Consider the following 26,358-nt stretch of genomic DNA (forward strand, 5'->3'; position numbering starts at 1 on the left):
TTTTATGTGAGAATATATTTTTATGAAACCAGCATATCTAATCAGTGGAGAAAAATGAATGAGCAGCTTCGAGGATATTTAGAAATCCATTTGGGGAAGGAAAGACTTAATTTGCACTCATTAAATTAGGATAAATTCTGAAAGAGTAAATGATTTAAATGTTAAAAATGGACATGAAAGTTATGAAAGACCCATCGCAGGATTCTTTGTAATATTTTCTATACTGTTGCAATGTTTACTCAAAAGCATGTATTGTTAAGATAAATGGTTCATAAATTTGGCTACACAAAGGTGATAATTTTCTTCACAAGGTAAAGACTATTCTAAGTGAATTCAGAAGACAAATAGAAAATTCAGGAAAACCCTTTTGTAAATAATAAGTGATATTTGCATAGCACCCACTGAATTGAAGAGGGAAAAACCAAAACATAACATCTGTGAAAACAAGCAAAAGATGCAAACTGTTCCCAGAAAGTGCCAAGCAGTTCCACAAGATGTGAAAAAGATGCTTGATTTCCTATTAGAAGTGAGATAACACTTTCTCCTATAAAACTGCAGAATACTAAAGTTTAATAATGCATAGCATAGAAATCAGGCAACAACCTTCATTAGTTTATAAGGGCACAAATTAGTTTACTATATCTGCCGGGCAATTTTACAGTCCCTATGAAATCACACACATATATATTAATTCATGTATTTATATGTCTGTGTATAATAAATGTATTCACACATTTACAAATTATTAATCCTTAAGACTGTGATGAGTAAAGCTATATGTAGAGATGCATGTTTAATCTATCTATAAGTTTTACACATACAGACACAGGTAAAAAAACAAGGTGAAATTTTTTAATGACTTAGCTAAAATAAAAATTGTTTATCACTTACTGAGCCTTTTACTGTGTTTTTCCAGAGCTTATATTTCTTCTAAAATGTATTTTGAAATGCTGAGACTGTGGGAAGAATCATTTAATAGCAGTGTGAGTCATTTGTGGCATCTAAGCAAGAATCAGGTATTTTTCCTATTCAGAACAATAACAGGTTGTTTACTGATATTTCCTTTCCTGGATCATGTCCATAGATTTCTTGGTTTCCGCTGAAATCACTCATATAAATTAACTTTATGTGGTCAGAAGCCAATGCTATATAATTTTAAATGTTACCAGAGATGGTCTTTTATTTTGTTGTCAAGAACTTCTTTGCCACAGTGAGGCATATAATAATGCTATTATTCTTCTCAAAGAATAGAATTTTACACAAGCTATTGCATTGTAAATATTCATGTAAATTCACTCCTCACCTCCATGTCACAAGTATATGAAACTCCTCTGTTATGAAAGCTCATGTCTAGCATATGTGCCACTACTTATTTTTCATAGCCTCTATTGTTTGAGGATTCATTAACACATGGTATGTTACAAAAGCATGTAGTAACCCAGACTTTATTACTAAGACTCTGCCAAATGACATCTACTGAATTCTTCTGATAATTGGGAAAACTAAACCTTAATCTCCGTAAGCAAGAGCTTCTATGTTGCATTTTTGTTTGGGAGGCACCCAGGCTGTGGGACCGGGACCTGTGTCCTTAGTGCATGAGGTGGCTGTTTGGAACCTTGGGCTTTCACAGGGACACTTTGCTCAGCCTGTAAGGAGGGGACTGGACCTGCCTGTACTGAATCCACCAGGTTTAAATGAATCCCCAGGGGAGTCTTGGCCCTGGAGGAGATGGGAATGGAGGGGAGGGGCTGGGGGGAAGGTGGGGGCAGGAGCAGGAGTGGGGAGGACAGGGGAACCCATGGCTGATGTGTAAAATTAAAACACAAATATAATAACAACAACAACAATAAAAAAGTTAATCACAGAGTCAAACAGTACAGGAAAAATAATTGGTAATGTCAGTGGAGTGCCATAAATTCTGTGCTTCCAAGGATTCCTTTCAAGTCAATATACAAATAGTCAACTTTTAAAGCAAAATTCCATTATCAAATGCAATTAAGTAAAAATAATATTTCTTGTGATCATGCCAGTATCTTTCTTTTCAATGGAAAAAATATCTTGAAATATTTATAATTCTAAGTTCTTTTGGAATATTTTAAAATATTATCAAGAGATCTTTCTAATTGCTTTGAAAAGTTCTATGATTGGCAAGTATTCAGTCCAGAGCTACATGTTTATACGAAGATGACTTATGAGTTAAATATTGAAAGAAGGCTTGGCATAGAGGCCTATTGAAAAGCACAGATATGTGAAGATGCCCACTGCTTGCTCAGTACAAGGTATATCCCCCAAACTCTACATACTGTATTGTAATGAAATCAGATTTGTAGTTTGATATCTTATCCCTACAAAATTTAATATGGAGGCAGAAATTAATTCTTTCCCATTTTGTTGCCTGGGTCATAGTTTCCCCATTTATGAAATGATTACATGGAGTTACATGATTTTTGAAGGGTGGCTTTTAAGTGCTGAGATCATTAACAGTTAGGAATATTATTTTCTGATTTGGATTTCAAAACTGAGGAAATGGAACTCGGAGTTTCTCTGTCTTGCTATAAATAAAAATTACCTCTTCTTTTTATTACAGCTTTCAAAAATATTTAGAAACTCTTCACTGTTACTGAATTTTACTTCATCATATTTTTATTAGAATATAATAAAATTCAAACAAGAAATATTTAATTTTTGGAAGAATACATGTTTGCCTTTATGCTCATTGAATAGAAGAATCTATTTTTGAGATAGCAATTCTTGTAATAGTTCTATTATTTTTCTCTATGAACAATGGAGAAATAATAGAAGTAACTTTTTAAAATTTTGCCAAGGGTAAGATTTTTGGCTGGAATGGCCATGGGTCTGACTCAGTAGAATAATTCATGAGCTCTTATTCATATAATGTCAGAAAATACATGAAAGAAAAATTAGAGGAACTTAGCTATTTCATGTGTTTGGTAAAATTAGATTCTTTGGAATTACCATTCTAGTCCTGAAATTAATTTAATAACCAATAAGGTAGGAGAATGGCCCAAATAATACAATGGATGTAATAGTCACTTTATAATCACAGTGAGGCAAGAGCCATTTGGGAAGCTTTGTGTCCAGAGGGATAGTGCGGTGGTTGTTATTTAGGTGTATCTTGAGGTCAGACTACCCTGCTTCTCTTGAGTTTGGCTTGGCCATGAGCCTGGCTGTGTCAGAAGGTTGGAGAGCCAGCACGTGAGTCACCAGCTTCTCTTCAGCCTGCTTCAGGAAGACTGGCACTATGAGCTGATATGAGTTTGCTAGCCTTAGTGACTTTGACGGACAGTGGCATTCATCTACATTCAGGATGCAGGGAAATAAATAAGGTTTAGCCCACTGGAGTGTGGTGGTAATCTTACTAGTGTTACTTAGCCAGTCCTAACTATAATCCATACTTTTTTTTCTTACCTTGGCAGTACATATAAAATTCAGAAAAATCTTACAACATTGTTTTTACAAATTTCTGATACATGCTATGGTTGCTTTGATTATAATGCAAATAAACTGAATGATGTGTAATTCTTTCATATATATTCTAACCTGAATGTTCCAATGTGCACTGATCAATTTTCATGTAAAATCTCTGATATTATTAATCTTCAAAAATTTACACCCACAGAAAATGCATGTTCTCATTGCTTGCAGATAATTTGATTTATTAACCCTATTACTCTGAAGAACACATTTTGAAGAATCTTTAGCTGTAAAACTGAGTGGACTCTGAGCAAAATTTTATGACATAACAAACAATATATCATTCCAGTGAGAATGGAATTAACTTTATAATTGACAATAAAACTATGATCTTTATTTGGCACATGAGGGGAGCAAACCTGGACTCTTCACTATCTAAATCTTTCATTACAGATATTATATCAATCCTAATAGCAGAAAATTGCCAAATCAATAGCTGCCAAGTCTACATGTACTTACCAAGTTGAATATTTCATTAAAAATGACTAAAATGTAGTCTTTCAGTCATCTTTGGTATATTATTTTTCTATATTCTCTACCAGCATTAATCCAAATCATGGCTCACTATTTTCTGAGTTCACAGGAATGTCTCAGGCTCAGAAGATTAGTTTAGAAAATGGAGCAACCTAACCCTTGCTCTCAGCATCTTGTGTTATTACTATCGATTTTCCCTGTGGCATTGAAGTATAGATCCAGAGGACAGCCAGAGTGTATTTAGAATACTGAAGAGAGGCAGTGAAGGACTGTATCTCTAATTTACCACTTATGACCATCAGTGCTCTGGATGCTTGGACAAACTGAGGACCTGGGATGTTGATATAACTGCTCTTCAATGTCCATTAGTCCATTATATGCAGTCAGATGCTGAAAATTAGTTATTACTATCTCTGAAGATCCCTCCCCTTTGTTTTGAAGAGATATATTCTGCAAAGCCATCTTTGTGAAAGACCTTATTGAAAGAGGACTAAGAGAAAAAAAATAACTCAGTCAATAGGAAATTGGCAGAAAAGATTATAGATGCTATCAAGCACCACACATGGTTGAAATCTATTGCCAGGTTGATTCTTATAAGGAGAAACATGGTGCATTATTTACTTACCCATTTGTTCATATGACAGATAGTGATTAAGTACTTTCAACTTCAGGCCTTCTGAAAATGGACACATTCTGGTGTCATGTGCCCATCAGAAGCCCAGAGGTGCTCCTTGCATGATAAAGAACAGAAACAGAAATCTTGTTCATAGCCTACATGGCCCATCAAGAGAGCCAGTGAAACCAAACGAATGATAATAATTTGCACTAATAACCAGTATCATTGCCAGGAATTAATGAAAGCACTTTGGATGTGTTCTGTTATCTAGTCCTTACCATGTCCTTCAGATATGGGTCCTTCGGTGAACATTGCCAGTGTACTGAGGAGAGTGACACTCAGAGAACTGTATCAGCAAACAACTAGTGAGAGGCAGAGACAAGCTGGAACCTCAGTACATTCTCCTAGCTTCCTAATGGACTGCAAAGGCAACTTTATAAAGTAGCACACATTTTATGATGGTTGAGATTCTCACAGGGAACTCATCATTAATATTGGCTCTGATGGAGTTAAATGTTTTATATCATTTGCTTTTTATTTAGATAAAGGAAATATTTAGCTACACGCAATCAATAAAATTCTAAATGTCCCAAACTAACTCTATAATAACATTAGGTGAGCACTGCCATCATTATAGAGTCAGTGCTTGTACATGTAAAGGAAGCCTGTACTCACTTCTTTATCAACACCTCGGAGAATGTTTCATTGATATCTCTGGAAGTGAGATTAGAATAAAGCAGACTCCCCTGCCCCCATCCACAAATCATACTCTGAAGTTGTTTTATATGAGACAATTAGAGACAAGTTTATAGTTTAAATCCTCTGGGCTTATGATAGGCACATGACACCAGAATGTGTCCATTTTCAGAAGGCCTGAAGTTGAAACCCTCACAGTAAAAAAGTCATGTGTTCAGTAATAGGACAGGGTTTCAGTAAGCTATAAACACAAAAGCTGCACTGGGAAGATTTTAAAAGTGTACACAGGTCCATTTTCTCTGACATTTCTAGCAAATGAAATCTCACAGCAAACTTCTTGTTCCTCCAGCTCTTATAACTTTTCCACGGTCATCACATATGGTAGCAAGCTTTAAGAATTTCTTCTTTGTGGGTGTATGTGGTCTTATTCTGTAGCTCACCCTGGGAAGTTTATTCTCTTTCTCTCTGTCTGTCTCTGTTTCTCTGTTTCTCTCTCTGTGTGTATAACGCAAAAATCCACAGTGTTCTGTCTGCATTTATATCTGTGTACCATATGTGTGCAGCACCCAGAGTCCAGAAGAGAGAGTTGGATCCTAAGGACTGGAGTTACAGACAGTTGCAAGCTATCATTTGGATCATTTGGGTGCCTGGAACAAGCAGCTGGGGCTCTTTACCATTGAGTCGTTTCTTCTGCATATATCTCCTAGTCTCATTGACTCTTCACCCTCATTATTCATTTGATTGTCCTTTAAAATCACTTACTGCCTGTGATTCATCATATACTTAGGAATACTAGATTTTCTTGGTATTATGCTATTTTTTTTTGTCAACTTGACACAAACTAGGGTTGTCTGGGAAGAAGGAACCTTAACTGAGGAAATGTTCCCATCAGATTCGACTAAAGGCAAGTCTGCAGGAACATTTTCCTGATTAATGTTCGATATGTGAGAATCCAGCCTACTGTGAGCAGTACTACCCCTGGGAAGTAAGTCTCAGACTGTTTGAAAAAGCTGGCTGAATAACCCATGGGAACAAGCCAGTAAGCAGCATTCCTCCATGGCCTCTGTTTCTGTTCCTGCTTCCAGGTTCCTGCCTGGAATTCCTGCCCTGACTTCCCTTCATGATGGGCTATGATAGGGATTGTAAGCTTTTGGTCAGTGTTTTATCACATCAATAGGAGAAAATTAAGACAAGTTTATAATGCTAATTTTTGCCAATTTTTCTTCTTATCCCACAGTGCCATCACACTGCCTAAAAGTGCACCTCAACACTCCTTGTGGTAATTCATACTCAGAAGCACATCTGTGAACTTTCACTTTACCCCTGAATGCTGACATGATATGGGTAGTATTGTAGCTGAGCTACTAAACAGGGAAATCTTAAAAAGTCACAGACAAAACTGAAGGAAACTGAATCTCTACTCTCTCACTCTAGGTTCAACCTAACTAAGAAAAGCCAGATTCTGTTGGTTTCCTGTTGTTTGGGGACTCTGCCCAGATAAGGAGAGCATGATGGAGACTAGCCAGGAGGCCATCAATGAGCATGTTCACAGCCACCCTCATGCTTCTCATTATGATGTAATCCACACAGACCCACATGGTTTTATCAAGGTGAATTCTCATCCTGACTGAGGCAACCAGTGCTGTATGAGCAGATCTCATTGCTTGGGTGTTGCAGTTTTCTCTGCCTCCAGGGTGGTGGAGGTACTAGGACAAAGATGTAAATCATATGGTTTGGGGTTACTTATTTCTTAAACTTTTCCACAGTTAATTTATTTTGTCTCTCTTGCTACTGGGTGAGGATATTTTTGACTGTTCAAAGCATTATTTCACTATACAATCACCTTCCTTCCATCTTCTGCTGCTGGCCCCATTACCCTTAAACTCTATAACCTAGAATTTCAGTCTCAATTACTTCTTCTGTTTAATGTCCACTGGAAGCCATGGGAGATGGCTGCTGGTCCATTCATTAAAACAAATATGGATCTCTATTTCTTTCCATAATATAATTCTCTCCATGCCACCTACACTTGTGTGATCAGCTCAAATAAATTTAGATACCAAATTCAGTGAGAAGATCCATTTCCTACTTAAATGACTTTTCCTTTAGGGGGAAATTTTTAAGGAGTTGGAAATATTGCACATCACCTGGAGTGGCATGTTATATATTGTTATAAAAATTGCTAACTTTTAATGACTAAAACTTGTTAATGTAATATTTCTCAAGAGACCTTTAAGTACCCACAATATTTAACTATTTTAAACTTTACTTATGTCAATATTTCTCATTATGATTATTTTTAAATTAATTAAATTAGTTTGTGGTGGTATTTTGTTATACTTTAATAAAACTTGCCTGAAGGTCAGAGGACAAAGCCAACCACTAGATTAATCATAGAGGTCAGACAGTGGTGGCACACACCTTTAATCTTAGCACTTAGGAGGTAGAGGCAGAGATCTTTCTGGATTTCTGTGAGTTCAAGGCCACACTGGGGTAGAGTCAGGCAGTGCTGGCACACACCTTTAATTCCAGCCCTTAGGATCACACACATTTAATCCCAGCACTAGGAAGGTTGAGACAGGAAGTGCTATGACTGGGTAGAAAAAGGAATATAAGGCAGGAGGAGACAGGAATTCATACTCTTTCAGGCTGAGGAGTTGGTGAGGTAAGAAGTGGTAGTTAGGCTTGCTCTGCTTCTCTGATCTTTCAGCTTTCACCCTGATATCTGGCTCCAGATTTTTATTATAAGACCATTTAGGATTCATGCAAAATTAGCTATTGAGGTACTTTTATTAACCAGAGTCAGATTTTTTTTCCAGTTTCACTTATATCATGAAATGATACATACCCTCTATATTTGGTTTAAGATTCATCTGTATCTCCATTTCTGATAGATCAAATATAGGAAAGCACGTAGTTCAAAACTGTGGTGTGACCTTGCTTCTCTACATTCTTGCCTAATTCCCTGGTTCAGAGGAGGCAGAACATCAAATCTTTATAAATTCAAGTGCCCCAATTACACGGAGCACTGTGGTGGGAGGGGATCTACTAATGAGTTCAAGTCTCAGACATTATCTCACATCAGCTTTCCCAGAAGTCTGGGATGGGGCCTGCCTCTCATCTAGGCTGAATTACCATGCCAATTTTAGAGTGTATCCTTCCCAATAATATTGTAAAGTCATATCATTTTCAATCTATGCTTTCAGTATTTTGCAGCCAACCTCTCTCTGGCCTCCTCCTGAGTGAGCTATGGATTTGAACTAGCCTCTTTGCCTTCGTCATTAGATATTGACCTATGATGATATAAAGGAAACCTTTTTTTTTTTTTTTTTGGTTTTTCGAGACAGGGTTTCTCTGTGTAGCTTTTCGCCTTTCCTGGAACTCACTTGGTAGCCCAGGCTGACCTCAAACTCACAAAGATCTGCCTGGCTCTGCCTCCCAAGTGCTGGGATTAAAGGCATGCGCCACCAACGCCCAGCTAAAAAGGAAACATTCTTACTGACTTTCACTTTTCTCTATCATTTCCTGAAATTCTCATTTTATGTCTGAATCAGTGCCACATTTTCTTCAGTGGCACTGGCAAGCTTTTGCTCTTGGGGAAAGTTCCTTTCCCATCTTCCTCTCCACTTCTCTGATCCTCCCACTGATGTCAGTGAGCATCCTATCAGGCTCCACTCTAATCCTACAAAACAGGACTCTGGGGACCTCAAAACTCATTTCCATCCACTAGGACACTCTAAAGTATACATTTGAGACCACATTTTGCCACAAAAAGCAAATCTTCTGTATAATTCTATGTTACATGGGAACTTTTACATGCCAAGTTCACCCCAGACCTTGACTGGAATGTCTGTGACATGTGACAGACATTGTGCAGACAGACCGCCATGCTCTTTGCATTTGGTGTCTGAATTCAATCCATCATTTTCATCCTAGAGCTGTTTGACAGTTTCTCTGCAAATGCCTCCCCAAAATTTCATGGCTTTCCTGTCTATTTTAACATTTGTCTCACACATTCCGTTTCAGTAGGTTAAAATCAAACTACTTCTCTCCAGCGATTTGAGTTGCAGTAAATACGTTCTGACATACTAGCCGTGGATGATTGATGTCCACTCCTCCCTCTCACAGTCACTTAAGCAGTCGCTGCTCCCCACCTGTGTATTTCACACTGACAGGAAATCACCGTTTCACTCTTGTGTATTTTTCTCTTCCTCCTTCATGCTTTCCCTTGCTTACTGGAGATTCACTTTCCTTCCCTGCCAAGTCATGTCTGTTCTGTCACACCATTTCTTGTTTTCTCTAATTCTGCTTCCCTGATGTTCATGGATTGAAAATCATCAAGTCACATGCATCCAGATCTCTTTCAGTTATTTTATTTAGAACCCACACATGTAAATAATGTGTTTGGTTCAAACTTACTCCTTTTCCCCTTCTAATTAGTTCTTCCCATGTCTCTACAATTTTTCCCTACCAACTTCATGTTTGTTCTTGTGTTTATCCCTCCCTCCTTCTCCACTCTGTCCGTCTATCTGTCTCTTTCCCCTATCCCTACACTGAGCACATTTAGTATTTCTAAAATCTTGGATGACTCCTGCTCTAAACTCTTAAATCTTCACTGAATTTCCTTAGACTTCATCTTAGTTTCTTTCTCTGTAACATGACAATCCTTCTGGTCCTGACATTATATGACTATTATCAGATTAAACTATTTGATGCTTGCAAAGGACTGGAGTATTAGACACTGAAGCTGCCAAGTCAACCTTCTGCCTCCCACTACCCCACTAGTGGCAACACTGTGATTTCACTAAATGATTTCTCTTTAGCAGTGAGCATACCGATACCTCCAATGAAACAAGTGCTCAATTAATGTTTGATGAATTGGTGTAAGTTGAGGAAAGCATCTAGAAAGTTTTTCTCTTTTTGTGCAAGGTTCTTGGCAAACCTTTGTTTCCCTTGTGACATTTTAAAAACATTTTTATTGATTCTTTGTAAATTTCACATTATGCATCTTGATCCCACTCATCTCCCTGTCCCTCTGCATCGACCTCTGCCCTGCAACCTGCCTCCCACAAAATAAAATTTAAAATAAAAAAAGATATCCCACCATGGAAGCTATTGTTTGACACAGTGAGTCACACTATACCCTTTGGTCCATGCATTTTTATTTGCAAGTATTCATTGCAAAGAGTTCAAGGCCTCTACTTTCTGCTATACTTTATCGACACTGGGCCCTCACTGGGACTTCTCTTAGATATCCTGTTGTTCTGTGTCAAGGAAACCCTGCAACTTTGAGTCTGCAGGACTAGCCCCTTCATGTGCTTCAGAGGTCATAGATGAGGTGCATTTTGGGATGGGCCAACTCATAGTCCTGGTTCTGGGCTTGGGTGGTTGCTGGGTTGGTCAGTCTACTGGCTCATTCTGAACATCAGGGCAAGCTCTCCAGCACTGCCCAGGCTAGCTCACCCTATGCAGTAAGCAGCAAGGGGCTGGGCTGGTTATCCTGCTCACACACCCTTGGGACAAGCTTACCTGCACCTATACCACCAAGCAAAGTGCTACTGTGTTGCCCAGGAGAGTTGCAAAAGGCTAGTCTCCTGTGTGCTGCACCTGGTGAGAGGCAGGGCCAGCTCTCCCCCCTGCCATAGGCAATGAGGGGCCCCTTGTGATATGTTTTAATGGTTTCCTGAATGAGAGGATAATGTTATCCTAATTTAAGAAAGTTTGTCACAAGACAGTATCTGTATTTAGGGTTTCCATCAGATGGAATGCTGGCTTATGGAAACCTTAATGTTCTCAATGTTAGACTAAGAAAAAACCTTCTAGAGATAAGTATGGATCCCTGAACTCTCATCCTCACCAATAGTTAATAGTTTTTATACTTGAATGTTCTCACATGATTATTATGGATTATACAACAAAGCATGAGGTAAGTCTGTGGCTAGTAGTTTGAAACATGAAAAAAGCCAGAGGTTCCAATTTATTTGTAAACTACAGACTAACTAGAATAAAAAGCAATAAATGGAGCCCTCCATAGAAATGGAGTCCTTCGGATAAATGGAAAATTGCTAGCTTTTTCTCCACCATTTAAAAACTGGGAAAACTCAACTACATTAACTTCTCATTGGCCACTATCTATGACTAGGACCACAAAATCAATCACCTATTATTATTATTGATACTTTCCTATCTAAAAAAAAATGTTGCCTTCCTTCCTGGCAAGAACAAGAAGTCTATAAAAATCATTCCCTTCCTTCCTCCCTCCCTCCCTCCCTCCCTCCCTCCCTCCCTCCCTCCCTCCCTCCCTTTCTTCCTTCCTTTTTTTTTTTTTTGAGATAGTGTTTCTTTCTCTGTGTAGTCTTGGCCGTCTTGGAACTCACTCTGTAGACCAGGATGGCCTCTAATTCAGAGATCTGCCTTGATCTGCCTTGATCTATCTTCCAAGTTCTGGGATTAAAGGCATGCACCACCACCCAGCTTATAAACATCTTAAAGTGAAATTCAAGTATATATCCTAAAGCCTTTAAAAACTGTGAAGAGGGAGGAAGAAGCAGAAAACAGAGAATGAACAGTCAAGAATGGTCAAAGATGCTGTAGCCCTACAGCTTCCTGGAGTAGTTGGCCAAAAATAAATTTGTTTTTTGAATTACGTCATATAAGAGCCTCAGAGTTAAATCATATTGCCAGTACAAAATAACAGAAGTACAATGTGTGGGAGAAATAATCTCATAACAGGAAAACACTTTCATTAATGCAAATCATTTCATTTTGATAATTTCATATGGGTTTGATTAAGAGAAACCCCTAAGATGAGACGATAATGGCTTTTGAGACAGAGGATTACCTAATGCTCCTGAGCATCAAAAGGTCCTAGATTAGTTCAAAGTGTATTTCCAAGCATGATTCATGCCATTATAAAATAATATGAAGAAAAATCATATCAGTTGAGCAATTTGGAGTTACTGGAACTTATCTGACATAGTAGCTAATAATCTGTGCCTGGTCAACAGCAAGTCCCCTCCTAGGGGACTTCAACTACTTTGAGGATCTGTGGTGTTATAGAAACTACTATCTGGGACTGAGGGTTATGCACTGTGACTGTGACACACTTTACAAGCTTTAGATGTCTCTGCAAAGAAAAATGACTGAGGCGTACATTGTGTTAGCCAGGAGGCTATTCTAAATGAAGAATGGACATAAATAAAGTCAGCATGAAATCCTCTTTAGACTTAAAATCAAGCAAAACAAAACTCCTTTTATTATAGTGTACTCCTCTTTTAGTCAGGAAGACACGGGGCTCACTACCATTCAGTTACACAACCCTCTGGGTTTCATTTGCATGAATCCTGACATAATAAAGCTTACCTTTTGTTTTTCAGCCAAAGTACAGTTTCAAATAATATAAATAAGAATATATCATTATTTTGAGTGTCTATCCCTTCATTCAAATATATTCCTTTAATTTACTTAACACAGTATCATCCCCAGTGGAAAAAAATACTTTAGCTTCTCTGTCTCCAATATAGATGAAAAAGATTTTTTTTTTCAGTGAAGGAGCAATTTAATATAGAACCTCTGTGGAAAATTATTCTCTGTTATACCATTTAATATAAATGGATTTTGTAAGTTTCATAATTGAACTCCAAAGTACATACTAGTTAAAATTACAATATAAAATAACATGTACCTATAAAATACAAAATTGAATTATAAAAATAAAATTGACAATTTTTTTCCAAAGCAGAATATTCTAACAGCTAGGAGAGAAAGTAATTAAGTTTCTCAGAATCTCATTGTTTCTATGAGACCGTCTGATGGTGCATTTTTAAGGCACAGTAGAAGTTCAGTTCATCAGGAATAAATGAAATAGTATTTTTATGAGCACATAGGAAGTCCACCCTCTCATTGTTCTATGGACCTCTTCATGTGATCACTATGACAGCCCCAAATTTAGTTTAACTGTGATTGATGATAAAGCAATGGGATAAGTATAAAAACGTTTCCCCTGACTGAGAGTCTAGACCACAGACAGTTGAGATGTTAGATTGGAGACCACACAGTGATTTCTCCAAGGACAAACAGCAAACATGCAGAAGACAGAGGGATGACACTGTTATAGTCCTCAGCACCAACTCATGTAATCCACTCACAGATGGCACTGGCTTATACAAAACAAACAAACAACAAAAAGCCCAACATGCTATGAGAGCTATCACAGCACAGCAGGAATCTGTGCAGACGAATTTCTAAATGGTCTTATTAAATAAAAAACACAGAGCCAAATATAGGGGTGAAAACCTTAGAGAGATCAGGGAAATAGGAAAAGACACCAGCTAACCTTACCTCACCAACTCTGCAGCTTCCAAATGCGAGTTACTTCCTGTCTACCCACATGTATATGCCTTGCTGTTCTGCCATCTGATTTGCTCTCTGTCCAGCTACCTCACTTCCTCTTCCTGCACAGCTCTCTCACTTCATGTCTGTACAGACCTCCAGACCTCCTTAGAATTAAGGCATGTGCCACCACACCTACCTCTGTTTCCAGTGTGGCTTCGAACACACAGAGATCCTGCCTGCTCAGTGATAAAATTAGGGGTGTGTGCTACCACTGCCTGACTTCTTTGTTTACTTATAATGGCTGGCCTTTTTCCTCTGATCTCCGGGCAAGCTTTATTTATTAAGCCACAAGTAAAATATCACCACAAATCTGAGAAGACAAGATAATGAATATTGGAAGAAGTCATTCTTAAAAGGAGAGATATCTGAAGGATGTGCTGCTTGTGGTCAGTGCAAGTGGAGGAAGAGATTGGCTTGAGTTGACTAAACCAGTACCAGCCATGGAAACAGACCTAAGAGGAAATATCTGGCTGAAGACAAATGGCTTGAAGTTTCTTTATAAATAAAGAAGGTGGATGTTATGTTTATGGTTAAAATAACATTAAATCTTACATCAACAATAAAATAATATAGACATATAGTAATGAAAATCATGAGAGCCCAAAAGGGATTCAAGATATCAAATCAGTGATGACTTACTTATGGATATTCTCTTACTATAGAAAGGTTGACAACAGTTTGAACACATACCATTAATTTAAAACTTATAGACTCTAGAGTAGCACATAGTTATTAAAAAGAAAACATTGACCATTGTAGAACACTGTTTTCAATGTGGGTTTAATTACCTGAAGCTGGTATGCAGAAAACAAAAATCAAAGATTTCAGATGGCAGGGGAAAGGGTAAAAATTAAATGGAGAAAGAAAACAGGAAAGCAAGAAAGAAGGGAGGAAAACAGCATGCAAGAAAGAGAGAAGGAAGGAATGGAGGAAGGTGGCAGGTGGATGACAGACATAAGCTGGTTGGGTACAGATGATGAACTAATTTTGAAAATAGCAGCAGCTTCAGAGTGCTGTGTGTTTGGGTGGTAACTGGGAGAGGAGGCTTGGTGGCCAGTGGAGACTCTGGAGGAGCAGAGTAGACCTTTCTACATGGAGGTGAAAGTTAGGTCATAGTGAAAAGGTGATATCAGGTAGAAAAGTAGGAAGAGAAACATCAGTCTAAGGCAGAACATTTGACAGGTAAAAAGAGAAGGGTGGGAACAACACAGTAAGAAAATGAGGCTGGACTGGTGAGATTGAGGTATTGTGGGAATCACCAGATCCAAAAAGATGGTATGGTGGTTTGAATAAAAGCCCCCCACCTCCACCCCTGCCTCCCGCATAGGCTCAAAGTGACTGGCACTATTAGGAGGTGTGGCCTTGTTGGAATAGCTATGGCCTTGTTGTGTCACTGAAGGGTGGGCTTTGTGGTTTTCAAGCCAGTTCCAGTGGCTGGCTCTCTCTTCCTGCTGCCTTCAGATCCAGATCTAGAACTCTCAGTTAACTCTCCAGCACCATGTCCGCCTGCACACCGCCATGCTTCTGGCCATGATAACAATGGACTAAACCTCAGCATCCCCAATTAAATGTTTTCTTTTATAAGAATTGTGATGGTCTCTTCACAGCAACAGAAACCCTAAATAAGACAGTTAGAGAGAACCAACTGTTCCTCTGAGGCGTCCTCTGGCCTCCAAATGCCCTCAGTGGCACATGCACCTTTCACTCACACACCTATACAAAATAAGTAATAAAAATAAGCAAGTACAAAAACTTCAAAGGAAAAATTAGAGTCAGTGGAACAAAAAATAGCTCATGTGATGCCAGGGATCAAGGAGGGTGAGCCTTCTCATGTATCGTACAAAAACATTGGAACCCCACTAGAAGGAAACTGAGCCATGTTATTGATACTCAATTCACTAATAACCCTGAGAGCACAATCTTGGAGAATGTGTGAGAAGGAAAAGCCGATGGCAAGGGCGTGGGTGGAAGCAATTGTGCATTTGACATATTTCTCCACCTGCCTTGTAACCTCTCTAATTATTTCATCAGGTAGGAATTCAAAATACACTGGAACTAAGAGAATGAAACAGCAAAGACAGTAAAATGACTCCCAGTGACTGAATGTGCATAAGGGAGCTCTTTAGGCCTACCTATAGAAATCTCAGCTTTGTTCAGCAACTAAGCAGAGCACTCAAGCAGAGAGAACTGCTTCCTAATCTAAGGGACCCAAAAGAGTAGAGTCTAGAGGTGGCTGGTAAGGCCAAGGATAATACTACTTCAAACAGTGCTGCAGGACCTCCTCCTCTCTTTAGTAAAGAACCTACATGATGCAAATTACATTTTCTAATATATCATTCTAATCAGTCATCAGCTTCCTTTTTTAATATTAAAGAAACCAACATTTAAGAAAAGATTTATTTGTTTTAGATTTTCTTCAAAATAAATTATTTCACAATAATTTTGACACTAAGGATATTGCAACTAGAGAGGAAAACTAGTAGACTATGAACATCCAAAACAGAGTAGAAACCCTCACAGTTGAATGGGAGTCACCAAAATGAAGATGTTTTCACTCACTGGGGAAATGACCCTGTGAGTCCTTTCTGTTAGCTTAATGCCAATGTCCCCATACAAGTCTGACTCCTCTACAGGCTGAAAAAGTTAGTAAGGGTATCCTAGCCATTACAGGGTGGGGCAAAAATATGAGGGTCTGGAGATTCCATCATTATTGCCTTATTTAACATAATGTCCACCCAAGCAAAGCTACCAAATACTATGTATTGATGATATATGAACAACTCAAGCCTAATAGTGAAAGAATTTAGCTTCATGCCTGAACATTGTCCACTCAATGTATTTATTGGCATTTTACCAGCCATTTTTTTTCTTTTCTTTTTTTTTTAATTCAATCCTTATAGGGAGGTAAAAAACTTGGGAAAAAGATTTTAGAAGGAAAAACATTTTCCCTTTATATATTTTCAACACCTGACTAATATTAATTCATTTTCTCTTTAGATACAGAAGTAATGTGAAATTTTAAGAGTTATCAATGGTTAATTTTTTTTTCATCCTAGTGACAGTTTAAATCTCAGAAAGATGTCTTCCTGAGGGCTGTAAAGCTTGGGCAAGAAGGAAAGCTGACCAGCATTCCTATGCCTAGTCCTTACTCCATGTGTACATGATCAGTTGAACAGTTATCTAGCTTGCTTTGTTTCAGTGATGTGGAGATGTGCTATCAAAACTGCTATTGACTCATGAACTTGGATGTGTTTGAGCAAAACTAGCCACATCACAAGGAAAGGTAGAATAAAGATGAGAAAAAACTGTCTCCATTTTCTTTCACCACAAGTAGAAATGAGTTTCTCTTTCCTCTGTTTGACCCTCTTCCCCATTACACCTTATCGCAGTATGTAGACAATTTGGATCTCACTCATTCTCCACTACCCACTAAATGACTGCCAACTTGACACACCTTGATGAAGGAACCTTAGAGGAGGAATTCATAATCGACGGGACATATTCTTGATTGCTAATTGATATAGAAAAGTCTATCCCACTGTGGATATTTCTATCCCTGGAAGGTGAGGAAGGTGGGTGCATGAGAAATGTAGCTGAACATAAGCCTGGGGAGCCAGATAGCCAGCACCATTTTTCCATGGTCTCTCTCTCTCAGTTCCTGCCTGACTTTCCTAAGTTATGAACTAGGACCCGGAAATGTAAGATCAAATAAACCTTTTCCAGTCCAAGCTGCTTTTGATCAGTGTTTTGTCAAGGCAACAGAAAGAAAACTCTAGCAATGACTATCCATGCCACTGTCATGCATAAGACTGTGAGCTCTAATCACACAGAGAAGTTGAACCTTGTGTGGTGTAAAGCGTTCTTGACAGGTGACAATAAGTTCTAGGGGCCCTGTCTGTTCTTACCACATTGTACTCTCTTAGCTACCTGGCCATTTTGTTCTGTCTTGTATATGACTGTGTGAATAGCCCATGTACAACCTAGAGTGGAACATAAGACCTTTAGCAGAAAGATGGTAAAGCTGTAACTTCTTTATCTGTTGCCCTTACAAGTCCGCTGCTATGTACTCAGAGGTCCCTTCATGAATTCCATTTGCATTTTAATTACTATTATTTGGTGGTTTTCAGTAAAAATATCTTCCTACTTTATTTCATAAAAGAAGCAGTGAATGAATACTAAAGGCCTTAGATCTGACCAGAGTATTTCTGACCACTGTGCTTTTCACCCATATCGAAGGAGTATCAAGTCTGTGAGGAAGTGCTTGGCTTGGAACCTGTGATAGAGCACCTTGGCCTCTTTGAGGGAACATCATGGCCTCTGTAAGGGAACACCATGGCCTCTGTGAGGGAGCATCTTGATCTCTGTGGGGGAACACTCTGGTCCCTGTGGAGGAATAACCAACTCTTGTGGGGAGGTGTGTCAGTATCCATGTGGGGGAGTGTCCACACCAATGTGAAACTCTATCCATATCTATGTGAGGGATAATCCAGTCTATGTGAAGGAACATTGTGGCCAATGTGAGGGAGTACCCTCATTCCTGTGAGAAGAAGAACCAAGACCCATGTGTGGGAATGCCTGCATCCCTATGAGAGAAGGCCCTTGACAACATGACATGGTGTACCTGTTCATGAAAGGAAGCATCCAGCACATGTTAGAGAGGTCATGGCCCCTATGAGAGAGTACCCTAGTCCATGTGTTAGAACACCTGACCCATGTGTAAGGCCTCTTTCTGTTTTAATATCAATTGGCCAGTGGCAGAAATCACTCTTGATGGTGCATTCATTCAGGAAAAGCAGTGATTACACTTCTGATAAATGTCACTGAGTACCACTAGAGGCAGGATATTGAACCTGAAAAATCTCTTGCAACTTAAATCATAATTCATTTGTTACCTTTAAAATGTGTGCAGGAGTTTCACCTTATGATTTTTATTATAAACTTTACTCTTAATAAGACCTGTACTCCAGCATTGATCAAAAATTGTATGGAAGCAAGCATCAATTCTATGCTGTGGACAGTGGGTCCACATTTGGTGAGTTAGATAATGAGACTACCTGTTCTGTTAATGCCTGTACATAATGAGGGGGAATGCTGGACAAATGCCCATGAGATATTGACAATTTTTGAAGGTGTATTTCTACCTAAATGTTAACTTGCTTTGGCACTGTGGGCATTTTTATGCTATGGTTGAACTTTTTCAAATTTCCATAGTGTTCTATCACAATTGTTCTTGCCTGTAGAAATTATATCATCAGAAAGCTACTCTCTAGGAATCAGATTAACAGGCTTCAGTACTGAGAGAAAACATCTCAACCTGGACATAAGGCTTGGGTGCTATATTATGCCTTCAATCTTGGTTCTATAATTACAACTCCATAGCCGAGAATTGATTTCACAAGGCAATCTGTGAGCTTTATATGTCAAAGTGGAATTATCAGTATACCCAAATCTTTCACACTGTCCTCCCAAGAGCTTCATTATGTATGCTCCAGCCATTTGAGATGTTAGTATTTCCCAAAATACCTGCACTGCCATTGAGTCTACCACCAGAGTACTGGAGTTCAGCCATTGCTGGCAGAGAGGCAGCGCCTGCTGCGTGAAGGACTGTGGAGAGCTGAGCATGTGCATAGGACTGATGTCAGTATCCATTGTCCACACTGCTGCTGCTGGGAAGCCTGCTGGCGTGCCCATCCCCACACTTCTTTTAGGAGTCTTGTTTATGGCAAGCTGGTTATAGTAGAGTGGCCACTGCAAGGTTGAAGTCAGGAAAGGCTTTAAGGACATGTGAAAATGTATCTCTGACTAGAAAAGCAGTCCTGTGATATTCTAGAAAAATAGCACCAGATGGGCCAAGTTGGCATTCAACTACCAGAAACGGCAAGAGATATTTTAAGAAAAAGAAAAGCCAATCACTGGGGCTGCCTACTGCAAAGCAATGAGAAAAGGCAATAGCTGTTTCCTCAACATGACCGAGTGTCTTATTCCAGTTCACACTGTTTTAACAGAATGCCAGATACTTGAAAATTTATAAACAATGAATATTTACTGGGTACATAATTCTGGGTGCTGGGAAGTACAAGAACATGAGTACCAGCAGCCAACAACCTATCAAAAGGGCAGCAGCAAACATATGCTAAATAGACAGGGGAATTTGGAATTAGCTCACTCTTTTTATCAGAAACCTACCACCAATAGTGGCATTGACCTGAGAGAAGAGTGGAGCCAGCACAGCCCAGGCACCTCTTGAAGGTCCCACCTCCAGTACCGAAACAATGATAACTAAACTTCAAAGTAACTTTTGAGGAGGCATTCAAACCATGACAAAAATAAGTACAGATTTTAATATCATGCTTGCTTTTAAAGTCTAGCAATTTAATTAACCAGCTTACTTCAAGGAACTTCTTAGCAACTTTTAGTATCAATTAAAATCTGTAAGGTGGGTTTAGCTTCTAGGATTAATTTGGATTTATTGCTTGCCAGATAACAAGTAAGTAAATGGTCAAGTAGAAACAAACCCTGACATCTAACAATAATTGTGAAGATGTAGGTAATGGGTACCCACTGGAAAAAAGGAGTTTTAGCTTCATGGCTAAAAAACAAAACAAAAACAAGAACTGAACAATCAAGAAAAGTACAAGAAACTCTCTACTTAAAACCCAAACTGGAAACTTTCAAAGTTTCCACATCATTTTGCAATGCTCAGAGAGTCCCTGTAGCTTTCCTTTCTCTGTCTCCACGTTGAGTTCAGACAGTGTTTTCCTGATGATGGATAAGTCGCTCTGAAGTCAGTGAGTCATGGGAGACTCCCACGCCAGAACTCCATTGAGAAGGACTATGGCTCACAGACAGTGGCTTCGTCCCAGAGAGGACCATGAGTAATCACAAGAATGTGGTTTACCTTAGAGGGATAATGTCTGTCTCAAGAACTGGTTACAGGAATAGGGCTAATTTCAAAGCAGCAATCCTTCCACTCCCTGGGATTTCCAGAGATGAGACTGAAGCAGGAAGTGTGAACTAGTGTGACCAGGACATTATGATACCCAACTTAGAAAGGCATGGTTGACACACAGCTTAGCTGAGCTGATTATTAGGAGCACATTAAGAAAAAAATGCACATTTATCTTCTTATTGGTAAACTGGCTTTCTGGTAAATTCATTTCTGATGCAATGAAGTTTATCACTGATGACAGAAAATGGACTTGCTAGCCATGTTGTCATAGGAATGGAAAACCAGACATGGGGCTCTTGGAAGGTGACAATGGACATCACTTATCTTGAGCAGTAGTGGGGCTTGGCAAAGATTAAGTCAGAGAAAAAAAATGGGTTCTCTAAAAGACCCTATCCACGAACTATCTAACCTTGAGCAAGACATGCTTCTACAGGTGCCAATTTTCCATTTGCTTTGTGAGTACTCTCATGTTTCTCCCTTCCATGGAATTCTTTTTCCAAGGGGAGGAAAACAAAGATGATCAATCAGTTTCCCTGGAAAATGAATGAGCACTTTTCTTTTAAAAATCTTTTTGAAGATTTCATACATGAGTGTGAAATATATTAACATCATTAAATCCCACCTTCTCCCCTTCCAACACTTCATGTTCCTCTTACAATTTCATGACCTTTGTTATTTAACTTAATTATAATTAAATATTATATTATACATCTTTTCCTCCTCTTCTCCTTCTATATATAATTTCATGCTGAGTCCACTTAGTGTTGTGTGTGTGTGTGTGTGTGTGTGTGTATTTAGGGAAGACCACTTGAGAATGGAATACTGATCAGGGGCTTGTCTCTGGAGAAGATTGATTCTCCTTCTCTTAACTTCCATTAATTTCCTGTAGCTCTTCATCTAGGTGTGGGTTCTTGTGAGACTCCCTACCCAGATTGGGTTGCCAACAAGTGTTGTCAACTTTCTTTATTACATTGCCTTGCATGACTTGATGGCAGAGCTGGGCTGGGCTGTAGAACAACAGTTGAGTACAGATATGGTTTTAAGTCTATTTACAGAGGAGTTAGAACAACCCTTGCAGTTACCTGGATTCTTCTCCAGGTCTGCAGAGCATCTTCAAGTGCTGCTATTCAAGGTCTAATAACAACCTGATGTGCTTTTAGTTGTGACAGAATAACCAAGCTTGCCTAAAATATAGGAACTTTAGGACTTCCGAGTGAGCAGGGATTATTTATTTCAGCCCTCTGCTTGAGCTCTAACTGTAATTACAAAAAAAAAAAAAAAAAAAAAAAAAAAGAAAGAAAGAAAAAGAAACAAACCAGAAAAGAATGTAGTTTTACAATTGCCTGAATAGCTGGAATGTTCTGAGGGCAGAGATGACGACCAGAATCAGAACTGCATGCCTGGTTTCCATGGAAATATAGGATAGAGCCCCGAGGAGAAGTAAAAGTCATTTATTCCCATATTCTGCCTACATGGTCCTACTGGACAAACCTTACTTTGCTTTAGTGACAAGAAATGTATTTAAGGAATTGACATTATTTTGAGAGGCAAATGATTCTCTGTTACATATATTATATAGAAACAGCATTTTAAAATATTCCAAAAATGCCATATGAAAAATTATATTTTAACACATGTTATTTTAGATAAACATATAGTGGTATTAAAGAAATCCCAAGGGAATCTTTTCATAAGTGTTCATTTTTGAAATACAGATTATTTGGAAATATTTGATAGTTTTTAACCACTCACCATCCAAACATTATACTAAACATTTTCCTTCAATTATCTTATTTAATCATCAAAACAAGCTATGAATGAAAAATTTGTGTTTACTAAAGGTGAGAGTTCTACCTTAAGAAATACATATGGACTGATGGAAGTAGAAGATTAACAAAGACTCAAATCTTAAAGCTATGAGGAAATGATCTTCCAGTTAATTTTTCTGAGTCTTACAATGCCATTTTAAAAGGGAGGGGCATTGTATTTGACTGTATAACTCAAAACTGTGTCAAAAATCCACTACAACTTTGAACAAGACAAGAAATAGTGTAGAGGCAGTTTTCTCCTGAACAAATACCTTAGTTATTATATAACCAAGCAGAATTATCTTTCATTGATACCATGCTATAATCATATATTAAATGAGTGATATTTGTCTCATTTTAAATAATGGGACAAAGACTTAAATGACAAAATGCATGGCATGGAGGGCAGGAAAAAAATAACAGCTCTAGCTAAGTGAAAGAATTGATGTGGAAATATACAAGGAAAAGAAAATCAAATCTATATTAAAAATGCAGAGAAACCAGAAAAGACCGTGTCCCAGACCTGAAAAGTTAATTTTTTTCCCACCTAATTCCAGCACAATTCTCTTGAACAATCTGTTTGAATGTGTGGTACACCAGTAAATACAATGGTTCTATCAGAAGTTAACTCCCATGCTAATCATTTTGTCTCTTGGTGGTGATTTCATTGCTGTTTCTGCATGCTGCTTTGCTCTAAAGGGCTTTTGCTGCCATATCCCTGCCTGTAAGTCAAGTAACTCATCTCTCATCCTCTGATCCACAGTGCCTGCAAGCCAGCTTTTAAGAATTGTAAATGAGCACTAACCGCATATATTCACCCAGCTAAAATCTCAATATAATTACTTCACCAATAAAAAAAAGCTTTTTTTTGGTTTTTATTGATGATTTTAACTAATTATCACTGACCTTTATACCTCTACTTATTGACTGTATAAACTACTGTGGTGGGTTGGGGATTTAGCTCAGTGGTAGAGCGCTTGCTTAGCAAGCGCAAGGGCCTGAATTTGAGCCTGAAGCTAAAAAAAAAAAAAAAAAAAAAAAAAAAAAAAAAAAAAGATAAACTACGATAAACTACTGTGGTGTTTGTAAAAAAATTAAAATACAATTTTAGAAAATGTCCCTCTGGTATTCCAAACTGCCTCTTTATCCAGCAATCCAACAGTAGGAGAGTCCTTTCTAGCAGAAAACATTCCTTCCCTTTGTGGTTTTAGTGTGTGTGTGTGTGTGTGTGTGTGTGTGTGTGTGTGTGTGTGTGTGTGTTGAAAGAAATTTCTCCTATTATATTTCAAATAATAACTCTGTTCTAAAAATGGATTGCATGCATAGTTAACTGTGATGACAATCACATTGGAAAATTCCATGGATGCAAGGCCATGGTTTCCCCTTCTGTCATCCTGGTATTTCAGCTTCCACCATCCCAGTCTTCCAAGGCACTGCCCAGGTCTCGTCTCCCTCATTTTAACCTCTCCATTGCCTGGCTAGTGGACAAGAGTTCCTGAATGGCGGGGTTCATCACTCTCTGTTAGTGGAATCATGATGCTTGCATTTGGTTCTGATTTCATCTTAGCATGTGGAATTGAGAACAGAGCCCACAAATGAACACCACGTTTTCCAGAATGTATCCCCCCACACCCCACCTTGATTGTTTCTCCCAAGTAAGGTTTAATGAAGAGCATTTTGATAGTGGAGCTGGTTCTACACAAAGGCATGCTGACATTCTATTGCCTAGAACCAGTGCCTGGTACTTTACATGAATGTAGGGTCAGGACAGATGCAATCAAGAGGGTTTCTATTGGATGAGAGCATACCCTAAGTTCCTTGACTGATGACGTCCTGTTACTTGGGAATCGTGAACACAGAGACACTAGTGCACTCTGGGAACAATGACCAAGGTGACAGAAGTAAGGACACTGTGAGGTAAAGATTGCCAAGAATAGCTTCTGGAAACTGAGAAAGAAGCCAAAGGAAGATCTTCCCACAAAGTCCCAGAAGAGGCATCCCCTGATGGCATGTTAATGTCCCAACTGACCCCAAGAATGAACCTCTGCTATCTGATGTACCTTGCTTACTGTAGCCTGTCATGTCATAAAAGGAAACATACAGCAAGCAACAAGCTCGTGATGTCTGGAAATAGAAGAAACAATTATCACATGTGTGCACCACTATATTACACATAAAACATGTCATAAAAATAAAACATGATCTCATTACTCATGGGCTTTTATTTTAAGATTTCTGGGAGTACATATTTGTGTGTGTGTGTGTGTGTGTGTGTGTGTGTGTGTGTGTGTGTACACCAGCAAATTAGTGTAAAACTTGAATTAGAGAAATTGGTATCAACAGCCAGGGTGACAGTTGAAGAAGAAGCATGATGACCAAAGGCAACTTGTGTCCTCTGCTCTAGAATACTTTCATTACTTTTGCTGAATGAATCTAGAAAACAGGGAGTAACACACAAGACCAAGTCTGATACAAAATTTGCAAGTGCTATAATCATTTTTAACTTAAATCTTTTCTAATCTTTTCATACTATCTCCATAAAACTTTGCCATATTGCAAACTTGATGCTTGCTGAGCAAGAACTGTAATGCCTTGGTTGGGGGAAGACTGCTCATTGTTTACTGTTTCAAGATTAAGTGTTGTGCTCAACACATTACCTATAAATATGACAAGAGATGGAAAAAACATATGGGAACATTTCAATCTCCAGTTACTTATTATTTATGCTACCTTTCTTCTGAGATAAATAACATTAACTTTATAGATGAAAGAGCTGTTATAATATCCTTAGGGCTCATGCACATAGCAAAGCTTCAGGTAATTTAACTTCTTGTTTTCCTTCATTCCAGTCACCCAAGCCTTAGTGCAAGCATTAAGCTTGATTATCCACCAACCTCTACGTCCTGAACTGCGTAAGCCAGTGTTGAGTGCCCTCAGTTACACATGTGGGCAAACACCCTTGCCTGCTTACACTTCGCTAACATTATGTAAGGTTTTGTCATTGTTTCCTATTTTTGTTATTTTATTTTCAAAGCAGAATAATATTGTCAAACTCTTTGTTTAATTTTATGAACAATGTGCACACAAAGAACATTGGCTTATGAGTCAAGTATTGGATTTAAAATCTCATTTGCTCAAATCCAGTGCCTACTCCCTCCAACTTCTCCCATACACCCCATCATTTCTACTCACATTTTAATTCACTGGGACATCTTAGTGTTGTTGTTGCACATGTGGGTGCAGGGCCTTCAGTTGGAGCACAGGTGACCTATTAGTAGCTGTGCCCTTAAAAAAATTCCATGCTGCAGCAGACACCAACACCGGTAGCTCCTAAGCTACACTACTTGCATGTGTGAAATTCTCAAACAATAGATTTAGAAATAAATACAAATCTCCTTTTCCATTTCTTAGTTGTAAAACCATTTACTATCTGACAAATATTTACTGTGTACTGATCATATGACAAGATTTAAAGCTGAATTTCTGTCTTCTTAGAGACAAAAAAGGATGCTTTATACAATCATCCTCGTATACTCAAAGATATGTATTCTTATTGTTGTTGATATTTTTATTTTAACTCATATATAGAACCATTAAACTTAGCGACCTTTGGCTAAAGTCTTTTTTCTTATTTAGAACACAAAATCAGTCACTTGTCTGAGCTGAAGTTTTTGTCTTCAGGAAACTCACTTGTAAAGAAAACATAGATAGCTACAGCCATTTAAGATGGCTAGTATATATATATATCTCCCAGACATTGGAACAGTTTTTTTTTTTTTAATTTCTGAGTATGGTGCCTAGCAGCAAGACAGTTATTTAAAAGCACTCATCAGGTAACTACCTCTCTCTACAGGAAAGTCCTCTATAACAGCATGAGGCATGCAACAGCCACAGCTGAGCTCCCAGAGGTAAGGATGGTCGATGCC

The 26,358-nt window shown here is 38.4% G+C and overlaps 1 protein-coding gene across 1 annotated transcript in view; it reads right to left on the bottom strand.

Annotated features, from left to right (window-relative positions):
- LOC118586262 (B-cell scaffold protein with ankyrin repeats-like) overlaps positions 1–26,358 on the bottom strand; it is a 120,528-nt gene that overhangs the window by 86,704 nt on the left and 7,466 nt on the right. The window contains exon 2 of the mRNA XM_036191384.1: positions 19,199–19,423. Within this exon, the coding sequence (XP_036047277.1) occupies positions 19,199–19,423 (225 nt within the window). The remainder of the gene's footprint in view (positions 1–19,198; positions 19,424–26,358) is intronic.

This window comes from Onychomys torridus, chromosome 6 (genome assembly GCF_903995425.1).
Source record: "Onychomys torridus chromosome 6, mOncTor1.1, whole genome shotgun sequence".
In the NCBI taxonomy this organism is placed as follows: domain Eukaryota; kingdom Metazoa; phylum Chordata; class Mammalia; order Rodentia; family Cricetidae; genus Onychomys; species Onychomys torridus.